A 19375-nucleotide genomic window follows, 5' to 3' on the forward strand; every position below is an offset into this window, starting at 1 on the left:
GCAATGTCTTACTGGGGATGGAATGATACCTGAATTCAAAGACAAGCAAATAGCTGGAGATAGCGTGTTACCCAGTCCTGTTATGCAACTGAAAGAATTCGGGAATTCATCTACGTGGTTGTAGGCCACATAATATTTCCTCTACTCTAACTGAGCATCTGAATCTCCATTTCTCACCAGCTGACAAAAGTCAAGCAGGAGCTGTAGTCTCCACCTTGGAGGCCAGCAGACTTCCAGTAAGATCCATGGTAGAGGGAACTAAGAGGTGTTGCATCTTCCAGAGCTGGGTATGGGATCTAGATGACAACACACTGGACAAGCTGTTACGGCTTCAGGGTTTTATTTGTGCCCTTGCCACCAAATTAATCCGAAACCTTGGTCAAATCACTTGACCTGGTGTTTAGGTTCATCTTCTTAGAAAATGAGGCAGTTTGTCCTGTTAACATGCATGTCACAAAGAGGAAAGGTTGAGCTCTCCAGGATGGAATAGGAAGTCTATACTGAAGGAAAGGCTTTCTAACAGTGACTAACAAAATTTTGGGCTTTTTTGCTTATTTTTTGGTGGGTTTTTTTTTTTTTTTTTGGTTTCTCATGAATGTGCTAGTCTAACCTTGCAGATGCAATCTAACCCACTGACCAAAAACCTTGTACCCACGCACGTACCCTGTGCAATGGTAGAATGATTATGCATGGAAGTTAATCCCCAGCTGGTGGACAGCATGGGCTAGCACATTGGGTGTCAGGGTTATTCTCTTTCATTGCTTACCTTGTGCGCGATACTGTAGAAAGAAACCACAGCACTTAGATTTTTGTACATTTTTTTCCCCCCATTCCCAGAAATGCCTACTTAGATGGAGGTTTTCTCAGTCAGGGACCACTTCCAACAGGGTACAGTGCCTGGCACAATGGGACCCTGCTCTTGGTTATGACCTCTAAATGTTGCTATAATAATAATAATAGTATGTGGCTTTTGGCACATCACCTATTAATCACAGCAGCTGTCAGGCAAAGCGTTAAATGGGAATAGCTCCCTGCAAGAAAAAACAAATACAATAACACCCTGTGGCTTGTGGAGCATGAATCTACACTCTGGAGGGTGCCAGAGAAGGAAGGAAGGGCTAAGCCGTGACATTTCACTCAAATTTGTTAACCTTGGCTGGTGTTCAGATGCACAGTGTTCAGCCGAGGCTGTGTTGAGGAGGGGGTCTCCAGAGAGAGCAAGCTTTGTTAAATATTTACAGTGAGCAGAAGCTGAAGTGAAGGTGCACAGAGGCATCGGGGACGAGAGTTTGCCAGTGGGGAAGAAGCATTCACAAGGAGCGGCTGGGATGGTTTATGTGCTGCTACTGTATTTAATGCCTGAGGTGGATTTTTCTTCCCCAAATCTGCCTGCGTGCTTTTCGAAGCCATGCAGACCTTGAGCATTGAGGATGCCCTGAGGCAGGGAGCTTCAAGTTTTGACAGCATGTTGTGCAAAGAAACAGTCCCCATCATTTTAAGCCCACCACCCATCAGCTCCATTGGGTGATCCCTGTTGGAAAAAGCAGTGAGCTCTGTCAGGCACTTCATCGCGAGCCCGTGAATTTGGGGCTGGGGTGGTCCGATGTGACAGCCTACTTGTTTATGTGGTATGTTGTAGGTACTTCCTAGAAGCAGGACGCGTACACGTGTTCAAAATTCACTCTCCAGAGACGGTCCCTGAAAATTGCTCCATGTTTATGCTTGCAAAATTTCCTGGTGCTAAACCAGTCCATTAGAACATCTGCAGAAAGCAAACCCAAACAAAGTGAGATTACTGTCATTTTGTGTTTATTTGAATTACTGGAGAAGCCCTAGTCATGGATCAGGGCTAAACACGTACAAATAATTGATTTTAGGTTCAGTGGCTGAAAGCAAAAACACATCGAAAAATCTTTTGGTTAGCCTTAAACATTTTCTTCCAGTTTTCTGTTGAAATAAAGGCATTGAAAAAAGCAACAAAATAATGTACTGCTTTAACACAGGGCCCAGTTATTTGAAGCTTAATGAAATATTTTTTTCCTCCCTTTGATATTTTCTAATTTTTGTAATTTTTGATATCAGTTAAAAATTCCTTCAAAAATAAAATATAAACATCTTTAATTTCAAAATTCTACAAAGAAACTTCTCAAACTTTTCAAAACTCTTGAGAAGTTTTTTTGCTGTGGGTAATGCTTGCCCTGTGTTGATTGATGACAACTGCATGCAAGTCAAAATCTCTGTCCAATTTTAATCCAGACCCCAATGTGACAGGTGCTCTATAAATAGTGAGCATGAAGATTTGTAACAACGATTTGCGACGCTTTCTGCTTGAGGAATTTTTTTGCAGAGCCGCTTCAGATCTGAGGCCAAGGGCATTAGGCAGTTTTGATTGCTTGGGTTACAATATTTAAATTTGCACTGTGAAATCCCAGGGGAGTTGAGGTGAACTTGAACTGGAAGCTGATTTAAGCCATCTAAACCAGACCTGTTGTTCTGGAGTTGAACCAGAACTGAATTTAAACATTTTCTTCTTGGACTTCTTGGAAATAACAGCATTACAAACAACATGAAAACTGCCATGAGGTATCATCTTGCAATTTGGCACCTTGCAGGCTCCAGGTAGCAAAGAACAAAGTGCACTTGAACTAAACCAGTGGAAATAACCATTTTTTAAAAACAAGATCCCCGGTGTCTGCTGTCAAGGACTGGGCTATTCACCTCCTCTGTGTGTCACCTCCGTGCAGCCCCGTTGACACACCGTATGGTACCGACCACAAGCAGCTGCCTCCGGACCTTTCCCACCGCTCCCACCTCCACCATGGTTTGATGTCTGCAGGCAGCACGGACACCTCATGGGTTTTGGGGCAGCTTGGCAAGCCACCAAGGGCTAAGCTTGCTGACAGCAGGTCGAGGAGGCTGTGAAGCTGCTTGGATTGAGATTCTCTAGAAAGGGAAGTGAGTGTAAGGATGGTTGCAGAGGTGTGTGTGCCCAGAGCCCTCCCCTGCACCCCCTCCGTTGCATGGGGTAGGGATCACGGCAGCTTGGCTCCAGCTACTGAAGCCCCATGGAAAAAATAATCACCATCATTTCCCAAAGGTTTCCCCTGCCTCTGGGGATGCATGGCCCCATCCATCCCAGTGCAGATCCACAGGAAGGAAGTGCGGACCCCAGCAGACTTTATTGGCAAATGCTGCCGCTGATTAAAACAGGCTTGAGCCGCTGTAGGAACGAGAGGTTGCCATGGAAACAGTCTCTTGATGTGTCCAGGTTTTGAAACCAGTTTTCCCTCCTCTCCCCCCCTCAACGCTTCTTTTTTTGCTGTTGTTTTGTTGGAGATTTGCTCTCCTGGGGTGATGCGGTGCAGATGGGCCTTTGGGACCAGGAAGGCACCGAGAGGAACTGCTCAACTCAGGGAGGGCTATTCAAGTGGGAGCCCCTCCCCGATGGTCCAGCAATAGGGCAGAGCTTGTAGACATCCCGGCAGAGTGGTGTCTGGATGGACTCTGGAGAGGCACAATCTTGGCAGGGTACTGGTCACCAAAGGGAGCAGTGGAGAATATCCCAGGGAAATCCTCTTCCCAAAGGCACCCGACTGGGATGCTCTTAGCATCTGAAGGGCTCTGCACCAGGGGGGTGCCTCCCTGGGGCGTTCATCTAACCTAAAGACTATCTCCATCACCTTGCTACGCTTGGGAATGGTGGCAATGATGGGAAGCCATCTTTTGAACAATGGGAAATCAAGCAAGTGCCATAAGAATTGCTTCTGAGAGACAAAAATGGACCTCTTTCTCCTTCCCCCACCCCTCCCTGGGCTCCCTACTTTAGGAGAGGGGCTTTTGTGTTGCTCAAGTGCATGCAAAAAAACCCTGCTGTTACAAAAAAACCATAGCTGTTACTATGCAGTTGTGTTGAAGAGCCATTGACGACTGGTGCAAAGCTTTGAGGAGCGTTTTCCTTATAGATCATTCAGCCCACGTCTCATACATTGTTTTTTTGATTTCTACTGTCCTCCTGGTTTGTTTTGTTTTGTGTTTTCTTTTCAATCACAGAGGCATATTCATAAACACAGACTCCTCCCTGTGTGAGTGTTTCACCCACTTTTGCTTTTGTCCCCTCTCTAGGAAGTCCCCTGGCTCTTTCCCAGACCCATCCCAAGTGCTTGAAATTCTGCATGCGAAGCCCCTTCCTGCAAGAGCTTGAGTATGTTACTGCACCTGGAGTGGGCCTGAGGAACCCTAAACACGGGGTGTCCATTCAGTCCTCTTCTAAAGATCTTCTTATCAGCATTTCCAAACTTGTGTGACTACTCAAGCTTTGTTTCTAGACAGGAACGTAGCAAAACAGGCTGGTTAATGTCGTCATTTCAAAGTGGAGTGTCCAGACTGAGTTGGTTTTTAGGCCCTCTTTGAAATCCAAGCTAACCTTCCATGGGCTAAAAAAACTATCTAAGAAAACATGGAGATGCTGATAATTTTACTCACTGAGTAATGCACCTTGTGTCCCAGTCCAGACTTCCTCAGCAGGACTGGTCGCCTCCCAGTTAAGCATGCTGCAATCCCTGTATATTGATCACTGCAACGGTTGAGAACCACATCGTCAAGAAACATAGTCCCACCGACTTTAGATACCTAAGTGAGCCGCCTGGCCACCCTTGGGCTTTGACTGGCAATGCAGAGCCTTTAATATGTCCAGAGGTGGTCTGTCTCTATCTGAGATGTGAATTGCTCTCCAAAGGTGCCTTCTTCATCTCATTGCCTGATGCAGCAGCATCGGGTGACTAGTTTCCTAAGTTACCTTAAATTTATGGGATATGAATCCAGGTCTGAATACTCACTGTGATGATGAATCTCAGATTTAATTTGGAAATGTCGGTGTCGCTTATCTGTGTAATTCCCCAAGCTTGGGTTGCACTTGCACTGTCTGATTTATTTTAAATGATAGCATGGGTATTTTTGTACAAGGATTTCTTAATGCTTCACCTGCCCAGCAAGACCTGATAAGTGGGGAGCGCAGGAGGCCATCAGCCAAACTGGAGAAGGAACCTCCAAGAAGCCGCTGCTTCAGCCCTTTTGCTTCTGTTCCAAGATTGTATGAACGTACATCCACGCGTTGTGTGTTATTTCCCATGCCTGATTTTCAAATTTCAAGCCCTCCTGCAAAGCTTGGACAGTTTCTCACTTCCATTGCATCTTAAAAGGGAACAGAGAAGCCCTAGAGTCCTTCTGCAGGAATGTCTCAATCAAAAGTGTCATGAAAGGGGTTTAATTTCAAAAGCTCTGAATTACACCTAGATCAGGAAGGACGTGGTAATGGTGGATTTGCTGAGCTCAGGAGGTTAAAGAATGAAGGGGAATTCACAGTTAACATCTGTGACACACTGAGTCAGGATGAGAGAGCATTCGTAGTCAGAGCAAATATCAAAGGCATTTCCCAGATCTCATGCTTTTGGGAGATTTTTAATTACTCTGATGTTTGTTAAGAGTCGCTTACGGCCAAATAAGTGGATTCTTAAATTTGAAGATGCTTTTCTGCTCCCAGAAATAACGGCTGAGCAGCAAATCAACCCTGGCATGTAAGGCAAGGAAGATGCAGTGAGCTTAGAGCTTCTCTGAAGCCAGATCAAATATCAGTTCATATAGCGGTCCCTGCCTCCAGCCACACGAGGATGATGATAGGAGAATTGCTTTGAAATCCTCCAAAAAAAAGCATTCAAGACAGTGCTCTCCTGGGTAAATGTCTCCTTTCCTGGTATTATATTCTCTGGTAGCTCTAATGCAAGAGGTGGCAGGTGGTGAACCTATTGTACGGGGGGGGGGGGGATGAGGGAATCGGATAGGTGAAATTAGGCAGGTGGTTAGCAACGCAAACAACAGCCATTCAGTGCTGGGTTTCCTGGATTCACCTCTGAGCCACCTGAAGAAACCTGGACTCTGGTGTCACAGCAATGCTGTGCAGGTAATTTGGAAAAATACTGAAGTAGTGGGTGGCCTGTGCCACACAGGTGAAATATCAAGCAGTACTTTGACGGGAGGGGTAGAGGAGAGCTCAGATGTATAGCCCGTGTCAGCTACAGGTGCGTACACAAGACCAGAACTGCGGCTCCTTGCAGCAAGGAGGTCTGGTCGGAGGGACAGGGGTTTGGTAGGGGAGCGCACGTACTGTGGGCACAGATTTGTTCCAGTGTGCGGAGCTGCTCTCGGTTGTCTTCACTTGCTTGCAGTTTCGTGATATCGTTCTGCTGGCACATCAGAGCCTCGCTTAGCTGGGGACTATTGCATAAGCCTCACCGGGGACCTCGAGAGCAGATTAATTCCTTGAGCATTTTCCTTCTTGCTGCCGGTGAAGTCTGCTGCTCAGATGTGATCCAGGGAGACAGCTGGGCAGGGCTGAGTCTGAAACCTCCCCCAGACAGATAAGGCATGGGAGAAAGAAAGATATTCCTCTCTCCCAAGCGCAGGACAACTACCTTTTTGGGTGAAACCCTTTCTTGTGGCAGCTTGCAGAGTCCAGCTGCAGAAGGGATCTCTCTCCAGGTATCTCGTGATGTCGATGGTAAGACAGTCAAGTTAAGGCAAAGACAGAGTGTGATTAAGTCCCTTTCCCTCCCTCAGGCAGAGCTCAGCCTGCAAAAATGCTTTGGATGCGGTGGCCTGTAATTATGTAATTCTTCCTCGTTATCTTTTCTAATTGTTCTCAGCGCTGTTTCCTAAACTGATTGGAAACAATGGCAGACGGGGATGAAGTGGGAGGCAGACGTGAGCATGGCAGGCTGCCAGCGTAGTACAACGCTTTCCAGAAAGGGAGAGAGAGAAGGAAAGGAAAAAGGGGGAAAAAAAAAAAAAAAAAAATTCCATGGTGGAGACTTGGATGCCAGGACCTGAATCGAGGGGACACCTGAACCACTGCCAGGCTGGGAGGCACCGGCAGGGGATGTCTCATTCAGGCTCGTGCATATGTGAGCTGTATTACGTTCAAGACATTTCAAGCCTTCCCCCCATCCCCGGCACACCTCTCCTCCCCGAGAGCTTTGCTGTTTTCCTCTTTTCCAGCACTCGAATGACGCAGGTTGAACCCTCACGGGGGGGCTTTGCCCATCGCCGGGAGACACTGTGGTCTTCTCCCCCTGGCATTGAGTTGTTTGTTTGCTTGCGAGGGGGAGAAATAAAAGAAAAAGAGGGGAAGTTTGGCCTGTTGCATTTGGGGGTGACTGCGCAGGGCAGAAGCAGGGGCCTGGAGGTGAGATATTGCAATGAGATTTCTTCATATTTGGCAGCTGGTTTCAGGGGAACTGCGGGGTGCAGCTCCCCAGAGGCCAGTTGTTGTTATGTTGGCTCTCATTTCCTCTGCGAATGTATCTGCTGCTCTTCACCCACCGCGCTCTCCCCATGTGAGTAAGAGTTTTTTGCAATAATGTGCATCACGGAGGTATTTGGGGATCCAGCAGAGACCTGGTCTAATAACCCTCTGCTCTTCTTTCCCTGACACTCCTCTTTTGCCAGCACAGTGGGAAGCGGGGAGCGTAGGACTGCTGCTATTCTTTTTGTATAGAGAAGGCCAAAACAAGCCCTCATCTTCCAGGCATAAACTCTTGAGCATCGCTTTCTCATGGCAGGGGGACAGAACAGATGTCTGTGGGTTGACATGGCATCCCACAGACTGGGACCCCCAAAGGGCAGCATCAACGACCCCTGTGATGAGCAGGGATAGCTTACGGGATGGGAGGCACCCCTACAGAAAGCAGACCCCGTTCATCCATGTGGGATCAGCACCAGGCACTGAAGGAGGCTTTGGGTCACCCCTGGATGCTGGTTCTGACTTGCCCCTCCTCATCCCAGTCTCCGGGTGCTTAATCTCCATCTGGGGCCCCGTGTCCTGACAGCTCTGTCAGCTGGGAGCTCGGCGAGTCACTGACCGAGCAGGGGCAGTCGAAGGGGGGAGGAGGGATTTATCAGAGCTGTCCTCTCCTCCTCCAAACCCAGTACTGTTCTGCTGTTGTTCCATCACCGTTGACTTCTCTGCATGCCTGCAGGCTACCGCTGCCGGCACTGTCCCAGCTGGCCAGCCTCTCTGGCTTCTGTGCACAGCTCTCTGCGATGGAGAGGAGAAATGCTGCCTGAGGCTTGCCTTCAGTATCGGATCGGAGGTTTCCTTACTGCTGTGGGCTGAGTGGGGTCAGGGAGATGGGGCTGTAAGGACCAGGAGCTGGAGGCTGTAGGCAGGGTGGTTCATCTCTGGCTTGTGTAGGAATTTGAGGCTTTTGAGCTGTGGCGATCTCCACCCACCTCTGGGCAGGAGTGGATGAGAAATAGCCAGAAGGAGCAGCTGGAAAGCAGTGGAAGTTTAAAGAAGAAAGACAGAAGGGTGGCTACCTACCTCTGTCTTTTTTTTCCTCCTGGTTCCTGGGAGAAATCGTCCAGTCCACGCCTGGAGGTAAAGAGGGGCTGAGGGCTAGGAGGGTAGGCAAAGCGTGCACGGTGATACGTTACAGGAGGGACAGGTCACTGCGGTGATCTGTTTCCAAATGGCAAAAGCAATCTGCCTGGGTAGAGCTAGAAGGAAATAACTCGAGGTGGTGGTTTGCAACCCAGGTGTTTTAGACCTGTCAGTGCTGTTATCTCCTCTGAACCCGCCTGCCACTGTCCTTTTCTACCAGAAGAGGCTGTACCCAGTATAACTAAGGGGGGAAAAAAAGAAAAACATAAACCCCAGCTGTCATTGCATCATCCAAAGGATAGGCATTAATGGCAGCTGACTCTTTTCTTCAGTCTACACTGATCTCCGTCCAAGGTTGCAGACCATACCCTGTTGCAACCCTGCTTCCTTCGCAGTACTGTACAACTCATTACATGCTTTATGTGGCATTACGCAATGCCAGTAGTCACTGTCCCCACTGGCTCACAGAGGGAGATGGGCTCTTTTCTTCTGTGCTGGGAACACACCAAGAGGCAGGAGAAAGTTCGGGAAATACAGTATCACGTAGAGATTGTGATTTGGTCCCATCTGAGAGCTATACCATGCGTCAGGGAATGGTTTGATGGGTGATTTGCAGGCTGGATGTGGCCCCTGGCATAGTCCTCCCTAGCCTTATTTCCTCTAATCTCTGCAGCTCTGGTGGTACCAGGGCTGAGGGAATGGCAAACAGATGAATCGCAGCTCGTAGCAAATGCCTCCCTGTCTGCCACTCCAGCAGATGTGCACCACCATGAGCTGCTGCTGTGGGTATGGGCAAAGGATTTGCTTTTGCATGAACCTGAAGAGTGCAACTCAGTTTTGTCAAAAGCTGAAGAAGCACCCTTTGCTATCTCTTAAACGTATCCTGGCTTTGCTCAGTGCTGACAGGCACACAACTAGATGGCTGGCAGGTATTTTCATTTGGGCGGCCTACTGGCTATTCCCCTAGCAGTGGCTGTTGTTGTAGGCTGCATGAATACATCAACTTCTTCCTTTGGCTCAGTAGGCTCTTTGCCCTAAAAGTTCCCATGATGATACAGCACAGGGGAAAAGCAGTTCCTTGTATCAGCTTTATATTTCCCCATTTTTAATTCGATTTTTCTTGTGGAATTGTCCTTTTTCTTGTGTTATGAGGCAGAAAGAACAAAAGATCCCTCGATCATTTTCTAATATACCTTTATCATCCCTTCACATTCATCTTCTCTCTGAAATGTACAGTCTCGGAGCCCTTGCTAATCCCTCTTCATGAGCAAATTTTTGCCATGACCTTGATCAGTCTTGTCGCAGTTCTCTGGACTATCTTTAGGCAGACAATTGCCTTTTGGGGTGGGTGGCAATTCTGTACGTAGTGTTATGTCTGTGGTACTTCAGACACCGTCAGAAGGTCCCGTCTCTCAGACAAACAGGGAAGACGACCTAACACTGTATTGCAGAAGACCGTCCTCAAAGAAGTCGTTGGCGGATGTTCTACTAGAAAATGTGATGAGAAGGGAGATGTTTTCCCCTATACCAACCACTAAGCCAGGGCTAAGCCAGGACCTCAACAACACATGGCACTGGGATGCAGAGGCTGGTGTCAACTTGAGGACATTGGAAGAATCCTCACCTACCACAGCAGTAGAGGGAGCTGGTGTGAATGGGGAGGAAATCTCAGTTCCTTCCCAGCTGCAAACACTACCTCCAGGCACATGTACCTCATGAAGAGACAAATTCTTCTTCTTCTGTTTCCTGAATTTATTTATTTATGGGGAGGGGGGGAGGGGGAGAGGTACCTATTGGCTTTGCTTTCATTACATATTTGCATGACGTTCTTCTCTCTTCTGCAGAACACAATCCAAGGACTAGCTGCCGGGAAATACAATCAGAGCAACTCATGTTATTTCGGTGCGATTCACACAGTTGTTTTTCTTCTGTTATTAGTCTTTTTTTTTTTTCCTTTTCTCCTCCTTTCTTTCTCAGACTAGAACAAATACAGTGTGACTGGCAGAAAATTGGCAGGCTTCAACGATCCAGAGGCAGTGATTTTTCTTCTAAGTAGCTTAATGGAGTCTATATTTTTTATTGTTTTCTCAGCCTGCAGGTTGATCAAGTATTTAAAGAAAGAGAGAGAATTCAACAAGCTCTCTCCCTTCCTTCTCTTACCAGCCCATTTTAGAATGTCCATGGACCTACAAGAACTATTCTGGGTCATCCACGTTTTAGGAGTGTGCTGAATTGGTCACAGACATTAATGAAGGAGGTTGAATTACACTCCAGGCTCAGCCTTGAATGAAAAGGTTTAAACAGAAACCAGCTTGCTTGCATCAGCACCCATGACAGCCGACTCTACTGGTCTGCTGTCCATCCCTCTCCCTGCTTTTTGGCTGGGATCTTCTATGTCTTTCACAGTTAAAGTTCCTCCAGGTCCCTTGTCCCCCTGGGCCACTGCTCCCTGCAGACCTTGTTTCCTTCTGCAGAAAGCAGCAGCATCAAAGCTGATTTCTCCTCCTGGTCTGCTCTGAGGACCATTGCATGTTGACTGCAAACAAACAGATGGACTGTTTGAAGCCCAGGACTGGAGCAATCTAAATGATGTCCCCAAATATCTGTTCGGAGATGATGGTAGGGCTGCTGGTCACACTGCTTGGGGACAGCCTGGAGCCTCTCCTGCACCTCCCCTGGTTCTGCTGAGGAGCCTGAAGGAGAGGAGGCAAGGTGAGTAGCCATGGTCTCACAGAGCATTGACCTGCTCTCTCTCCTGTCCCAGGTGATCCACTCGATGGCTGCTCAAAGCCTTTTTGTGCTTTGCCTTGGAAGTCTTCTCTGGGGTTGGCTCTGAGTTTGCTTTGCTGCTCCCAGAGATACCCTCACTCTTCATTTTGTCTTGATTTGTTGTCTATGAGGGAGTACCATTCTTGCTCTGCTGCTCAGGTGATGAAGCGGTCTCTGGCCTGCAGCCATACCCCCTCACATCATGATCTCCTCAGGTTTCCTGAGCTGAGCAGTCAAATGGAACTCATGAGTACTGCAGAAAGAAGGTGTTAATGAGCTGATACTTGTTCCTTCTCTGCTTCAGTGCAGCAAAGGGAGGATATGGGGAGAATCAGTCCTTGGTTGTGAGAAACATCAGTGTCTCAACTTCTGCTAATAAAAAAATACAGAGTTGGGAAATTCCAGCTCCTCTCTTCCAGCCAGGTTCCTAAGTAGGACCTTGCTTTTGTTCTGTTTACCTGAATTCCCCAGCTGTCTGGGGATTTGCAACTCATTTTGCACAGTACAAATCCAAATTTTTTTCAGGAACAATGTTTTTATTTGTTTGCTTGTTTTAATGCCTTTCTCTTTGGGGAGTCTAAGTCAATACACTATTTTTTTGTGATGAATAAGCTTTGCTGGCTCAGTTTGTCCTTGTGAAAGATTCTAACAACCTGTCAAATACTCTGTGCATTGCTTCTGTGGCTCCGGTCTGATTGCTAGTGGTCCTGCAACCCTCATAGGTTGCTCTCAACTCCATCATGCAAATCCATATGGGGATTCCTTAGACAGTAGTGACTCCCTTCTTCTATGTCTCTCCTTACCATGTCATTGAAACTGCTGGCAAATAAGTCGTAACCTTTAAAATGAGCATGCAGAGCTGTCTGTAGGTGTAAGCTAATGAGGCAATTACATTCACCAGGGTTTGTCATCTAGCCCTGCTCCTCATTGGGGCAGAGTTAATTTTTGCATGTGCTGATAAGGAGACTTGAGCCAACCCTGTGCTAGCTCGGTGATGACATCCTCGGTAGTCTGAAGGACATCAGAAGAGCCTTGAGGAGGGCTCCCAATTCTGGGGGTGCACAGATGGGGATGTTCCTTTTCTCCAGAGTCAAAAGGGATTTCAGCTGACATCATATAATCCTTGGGGTGCACAGCCTTTTGGCTCCTGATGATCCAAAATCCAGGGCAGTGAATGAGACTCTTCTGCAAATGCTGGCACGAACTTCCTGATGCTCAGACATTGTCTTGTCTCACAGAAGTGCCTTAAGCACTAAGGTGTGGACTTTTATAAACAACACAGAGCTCAAAAGGGAAATCCTTCATGTGACGAAGATGACTAATTTGATTTAAAATGAGGGCTCAGAACCATCTTCCAAGAGGCTCTGCACCAATATTTCCAAGGAGCCTGAATTCTTCTGGCTTTAACTAGTCTGCACAGGTCAATGCTACGATGAGCACTACATGAGAGGGGCCGAGCTCTACCCGTGCTGTCAGATGCTAAGCACTAACACAAAATGATGGATTATGCAAGATAGTTGTCAAGCTGTCTGTGGCTAAGTGCTGCCTACCAGAGGAGGGGTACAGGGTATCCATCTTCTTGGATCTTGCTGGGACAACGTTGACCCCTGATTCAAACCACTCAGCTGAGTATCTCCTGTATCAAAGAAACACAGCTCGGATGGGCTGAGCTGATAGTCACATTTCCAGCAAACACTGCTGGTGCTAGTGCAAGTGCTGCCAAGGTCCATCACAATGCTTGTTCTCTCGTCTGCTCTTCCAGACCCATATTAAACTGGACACAAAGACCAGTAATGCTTATAACCTTCATCACTTTGCCATTTAAAAGCATCTGTTTCTGGTGTAGCTCATCAGGAAGCCCACTCACCTCTGATCGCTTAAGAAGCATTTGCAAGGCAGAAATGATGCAGTGAACATCCCAATGTGAGGTTAATTCCTAGGGTTTATTTTCAAAGTTTGAAAGTGACAACTTGTTGGCCTTGAAGATTTTTCACCAGTGCCGGAATAATCCGGAGGGAGAGATTTTCTTCTTCTTACTCAGACCATGGGATAATTAGCAGATTTCAATGACTGCTTGAGAAAGCTATCTAATTAGTTATTAAAAACACCCCTCACCCCCTCCCCCTTACCCAGTCCCTAAATGAAAGCCACAAAATAGCCAGTCATTTCTCTGACCAGATGCGTCTCAGAGATATTTTTCTTTTCAAGCTAATTGTGACTGGTATTTGCTGAGGAAAACTCTGACTGGGAATGCATTAGGATCAAAAATGGTCTGTTCTGCTTCTGCATAAATGTTAAGCACAGCCACAGCCCGTTGCATGAATCATAGAACCATTTAGGTTGGAAAAGACCCTTAAGATCATCGAGTCCAACCGTTAGCCTAACACTACTACTAACTCACTCACATGAGCAGTCCATGGCTCTCTGCTGGCCAGTGTCATGGGAAGCCAGCTTGGTTGAAGTCCCAAGGTGCCCTTTGAGCCCCGGTTCCTGCTACATGGATGCTGGTGTCAGGTGGTTGCACTTTAGAGCCAGGAGTGTTTGCTGCCATGACCACTGGTTTTTAGAGCCATATCCACACTTGGTTTAGTGACATCTTGTCAGCCAGGCTGCTCTGCCTGACCTGTCTGTCCTCGGGGTGTCCTCTTTCTGTCCAAGTTCAGTATTAAGGTGAAGGGGGGACATAGGCAACGTGGTCTGTGCTTCCTACATGTGTCTGTCCTGCGTGACTGCAGAGAAGTCAGGAAATAGCCCTCAGCGCCTCGCATGTCTGCTCGTGGAGCCAGTGACAACTGTTTCTGCTCAGTCCAGCGGAGGTGGACAGATTTTCAGAACAAAATAGCTCCCCTCCCTCTGGCTATGAAGTCTGATGCTTTTTAGTTCAGCTCTTGGCATGTTCTCCTCTGTTCATTAGTGCTCCTTGCCTCTTCTAGGGGCTGGTGATTGCTCTTGCCAGTATCTCTTCTCCTCTCTTCCCTTCTCCCCCAGTGGCAATGTAAAGTGGTTTCAAAGCTTTGAATAGAAAGGGACAAAATGATAGCGGGAGAGGACTGAGGCCACTTTTGCTTTGCAAGGTGACATCCTCTCCTGTCACTTACCATTCCCTTAAAGAGCATTGATGCTCTGCAACCCGTCGGGCTGGGGTGGACGCTCCTGCTCAGGGGCTGTATGCTCTCCCCGCCTGCATGCACCACAAATCCTGGCCTGCTACTCCAGAGAAAGGTTCTTTGCTACTTTCTGTGGAGATGCTGACCTGATCCACCTGTTACGTAAGGACAATGGACTTCACTGTGACACAAATCAAAGCGTGTGCTTAACGTTTGGTGCATGCAGAGAGGGCTTGATAAACAACAGCCTTTGTATATGGGAGAGTCCATGTCCTCGTTTAGCCCTGTCATCAGCTGCAGAAAGGCTGCACGTTGTCCCACTGCTTCCTGAGGTGTTTATGAGCATGAGCTGGGGTCTCGATTGGAGTATATTGGTGTAGGTCCAGTGACATTTCATGGGGTAGTTTAGGTGTTGCTTCTCCTGAGAAGTCCCATCCATCACACAAGAAACACAGAGAGGTTAAGATCATCTACCTGGCTGATGTCCTTTTCCAACCCATCATCTTCAGCTCTCTAATCTCACAGTCTGTTGTTATGGAAATAATACAATTACAGTCATTGTGTGTAAAGAGGAAATACAGTCTGCCAGAGGAAAGAAAAGGAGACCACTTTTCTGATGTTTTCTTAAGTATTTGGTGAGAGGAAGAGGGGGAAAGGGAGACAGACAAGTGCCACAGGGCAGGACTATGTTGGTTTCTAGCTGTATCCCCTTTTCCCCAAAGCATTCATATCAATTTTTGTTCTTCTGTAGACAACGGTCAAACCTTGGTCAGTATATTCACTGGTGCTCTCCACTTGGCTAATTAATACTCCTTAACAAGCCAGCGTAGGTGGACAGCTTTTCAAAAGAAAATAGGTCCTCAGCCTACAGCTGTGGGCTCTGATGCTTTTTTACTTTGGCTCTTGACATATCTCTTCTCCTCATTAGTGCTCCCTCGATCTTCAGGGGCTGCTGATATCTCCTGCCAACGTCCTTCCCTTCCACACCACTGCTTCCATGAGCTGTTCTTATGGAGACCTGTTCCTAAGCTGGCTCATGTCATGCAGTTTCCAACTATCCACTCCTGCAAACCTCTAAAGTTTCTTCTCTTTCAGACCAGGAGACCAAACATGGTCATGTGATGAGGCTATTCCTGAGCTCCTGTGGTGGAGGAGGATTGATTGAGAGACCCTACAGAGCCCAGATACTGCTTTATCTTAGGAGGGTAGTTGGTGGATCTTTGACCTGCTGTCCCTGTTGTTCACACTGGGGCCCCATGTACCAGTCTAATCTGGACAGCAGGTCAAAGATCCGGCCAGCTAGGTGGATCCATCTGGGTGGTCAGATGGGATCCATGCGATCCCAGAGCAAAGGGAGTCTGCAGTTGATGCTGCAAGTGCAGGACATACGAGTGCCACAGCGGAGCAACAATCCATGTTTGCATAGGCAGGGCATGGCTGCAGCACACCACACATAGCCAGAGAAGACAGAGGCATATGGGTTGTTACCGGTCACTGTGTTGAATGTAAGATTTGCATCCTTGCTTTCAGCTGAGTTTCTTGCCTTTCCTCTTTAAGGACAAGTGTAAAGAACATGCCAGACATGAGATTTGGAGCCATTGACCTTGCCAGTGCCAACACATCAAACGTTTAGCGTGATGGCACCTTTATAAAGACAGTGTAAAAAGAGACATGAAAAAATGAGGAGAGAGTAGGAGATGGGCTTTCTGTTTGAGTGTTGGTTGCCAAGTCTGTGGGATTTAGAGGAAAATCTTTTTATTTTCCGTGCCTTGGTCTTTAAATAGGGAAGATGAAACTTTCATTTTAACTGTCCTAGGGACAGGGAGTATTGCTGTATCTGGAAGCGTCTGACTTGGAGTTATCACTGATTTCTCTGAAGATGAAAATATTCTTTTCTTTAAGCTATTTGTTGTCAAGCAAGGACTTGAATGCCTCTGGTCACTCAGGCCTCAGGCAGTGACCCGTTCCTGAGGCCAGTTTGCAAATGACTGTGTACTGTTCGATCCGACAGCATTCGCTCCTCTCTCCTCCTTCCACCCAAAAAATGCTTCAGGGAGAGAAAGACATAGAGAAACAGAATGCTCTGAAAGGGTTGTCTCAGTTCGCAGCAGTCACATTGCGCTCATCAAAGCCAGCCAAGTGGAACTGGTGACACTCACCAGAAGAGCCTGCTCTAAATTAAGCAAAACTGCAGAAACTTTGTAAACAAGCACTGGCTGCTCCAGACCACGGGAGGGATAGGTGGCAAGTCTGGTTTGTCCGTGGAGGAAACCAGTGTGGAGCACAATCTTCTAAAATGGCTTTGCTGAAACCTGCTTTCATGTAGGCACACCATCAGTCTCCCAGTCCATCCGTCTGTCTTGGGAAGGCTTATGTCCTCTGGGCCAGTGTGAGGACCAGGGGCCTCACTGTAAGTTAGTTGAACAAGAAGCTGACAAGATGTATAGTACAAAACAAGTAGAGAAAGAGACGATGAGAATTTTGCTCAGGGAATTATTCTCGGTTTTGAGTGTTCTATGTCAACCCATCCTTTCTTGTGCTGAGGCCACCTTACCTTGTTCTGGAATACAGGACAGAGATTGACTGGGATGGGTGTTAATCATATTTACTCTTTTTTATATCTATTTTAGAGCACTGGGCAGAATAAGGAGGCTTTAGCGTGAATTGGAGTCTCTGTTTTCCCTGTCTGGTCTCATAGCTGACCGAAGTCAGGTGTGTTTGATATCTGTCTGTCTACCTTCCTAAAAAAACCTCTAGAGGTAGCAAGAGGTAACATTTGCCAGGCAGGTTACATTGCCCTGTGGGCAGGGCACATTATATGTGCTTGCAATTATTTCTCTTTGACTCTCATACTTTTGCTCGAGATACTGTGGAGCTACCTGGTGATTTGATCTGTAGGCACTGAGAGCAGGGAAGGATAAGCCTGTATGTCCTAGCCAAACTGCAGTCTCGTTCTGCTTGTTCTGCTTATTGCTTCCCCTCTTTCCAGCTAGAAAATAATCTGTTTTATGTGCAAGGTTTATCATGCATTCACTGCATCCCATCCTGGAGAAAACCACATGCCACTTGTGACTTGGGGATCTTTCAAGATAAAAGAGCCCTGTAAGAAAATGCTTTTACTGTATAGCATTTCATTATAATTACAATTTTGTTTAATTGGGTCCTACACCAAGAATTTAATCTAATTTTGATTATCTAGAGGTTTTAAACCTCTTCAGCTCCTGTTTCAGCTTGCATGAATAATACTCCTATCTCTTTTCACTCGTATTCCTCAGCAAACCCTTCTGGCAGAAAACAGCTTCTCCATTGTATCCCACTTCTAGAGCTATTGGCAGGAGGGTGTTATGGAGAGCGTTACAGACCAAACACAGAAGTATGGCTGACTTTTTCTGCAAAGAAAAAGCCCCCCACGTTTTTTTTTTTGTTTGGGAGAAGCACTGGCATCTTGCTGACGGACTGCATTATTTGCAGTTCCACCTTTAATCCCTACAGATTGCTTAGAGTAGTATCCTAAACCATGTCTCTTCCTCCCTTAAGGGGCTCTTGCCAAGTTCAGTATAGTCCTAAGTACGCAGAAGTGGGGTGGGAAAAGGGAGTCAGGAAGGACCTCAGCCAGTTGCTGGTTTCCTTATTAACAATTAAAATTGGAGGCAGCATCAAAGAGGGATGTGGTTGCCTCTGAGTCAGAAAGTAGATTCTAGCTTCTGATGAATGCTGCCAGGCTTTGCCAAGGACAGGGCTGCTGTGGCTTACCTACAAAAACTGCTGCAGCCAGCATGCAGCTCAACTGTATAAATGTCTGAGATACATACTGCATCCAGACGTTGAACGTGGAGGTGAGGAGGTGAAGCTGTTTGAACTGGTCTGCTCAGGTATGTGGCTGTCTTCACCTTCAGGGTTTGACTGTTTCACCAATAACCATTCTGCCACTAGTGTTTGTGTTCAATTTATTGGAGAATAACCTTAATTCACTGATATTGCTAAGGAAATTCCTCTGATGGACCTTTGGGTGTCATCAGTGACAAGTGCTGTAAAATACTGAATGCAATAATGACAGTTATGTGTCTAATTTATTATTTAGTTGTGTCCTCTTCCACTGTCTATAAAACCACCCAAAGACAAAAGTGGTGGCTACAATAACAATATATGTACGATTTTCTAAATGACTAACGTGGATTTAGCCATGGTGATGCTGTATCCAGACTGATGGAAGGATACGAGTGTGTCGGGTCTGCAAGAAAGGTAAAATATCTTCTATTGAATCAACAGATAGAATTGAAAAGAAATGGGCACCCCGTTTTGTATAGGAATCTCTTCATGAGATCTCAAAAGAAACAGCAAAATCCCAGTTAAATACTAGTTAGACACAATTATTGTTCTTTGTTTAATCTAATTAAGCCTTCAATTTAGTGAGAAAAGCAATTAGCATTTGAAAAGCTGAGAAGGGTGGTAGAAATAGTGGAGGAGGCAGGTCTGCAGACATAGTGGGATAGAGGGAAAAAAATGTTTTTAGTACCAGTGCAGAAGGGAGATGCCATCTGCATAGCTGTAGATGACCATAAAACCAATGTCTCTGTGTAGTTCATGGTCTTTAATTTCAGTGGAACCAGGGATTTTAGTTCCCCAAGCTGGTTTTGAAGACATTTCATACATTTACGGTAAGGGTCAGGAATGAAAAATCAGAGGATTATTTTCTGTGAAAAATGTTCCTCCCATCAGTTCAGTTTGTGAAGTGTTTTAGTTCATTTTGTGGTAGAGTTGTGGTTTTGTGCTAGCTGTGTAGTTTCCATGAGGACATTTCGTTCTTTGGATGAAATGCACTGTGTTTTGGAATGATCATGCATAGGATGCAGGGGTTTGTATGGATAACTTGTAGAGCACTTACAGCAGATTTTGAGTTTCTTCCCAGAGAAACAAGGCAAAATGGAAAGTGCCAAGGTCTGGTTTCATTTGTCATCTCTTGGTGTGCAGAAAGTTTGATGGAAGAAGTGATCACTTTGGCTAGACTACTGGGCTGCTTGGAAGCTGGGGGCACAGATTGTGGGAACGTTGTTTTCAAGGCAAA

General features: G+C 46.6%; 1 protein-coding gene across 4 annotated transcripts in view; it reads left to right on the forward strand.

Annotated features, from left to right (window-relative positions):
• Positions 1–19375, forward strand: part of PLXNA4 (plexin A4) — a 434060-nt gene that overhangs the window by 64216 nt on the left and 350469 nt on the right. The window contains exon 3 of one of the 4 annotated variants that reach the window (XM_075491509.1): positions 8419–8448. The exons of the other annotated variants lie outside the window; for them this stretch is intronic. Coding sequence (XP_075347624.1) covers positions 8419–8448 — 30 coding nt within the window. The remainder of the gene's footprint in view (positions 1–8418; positions 8449–19375) is intronic. 4 annotated transcript variants of the gene reach the window in all.

The sequence above is a fragment of the Mycteria americana genome, chromosome 1 (assembly GCF_035582795.1).
Source record: "Mycteria americana isolate JAX WOST 10 ecotype Jacksonville Zoo and Gardens chromosome 1, USCA_MyAme_1.0, whole genome shotgun sequence".
Taxonomy (NCBI): domain Eukaryota; kingdom Metazoa; phylum Chordata; class Aves; order Ciconiiformes; family Ciconiidae; genus Mycteria; species Mycteria americana.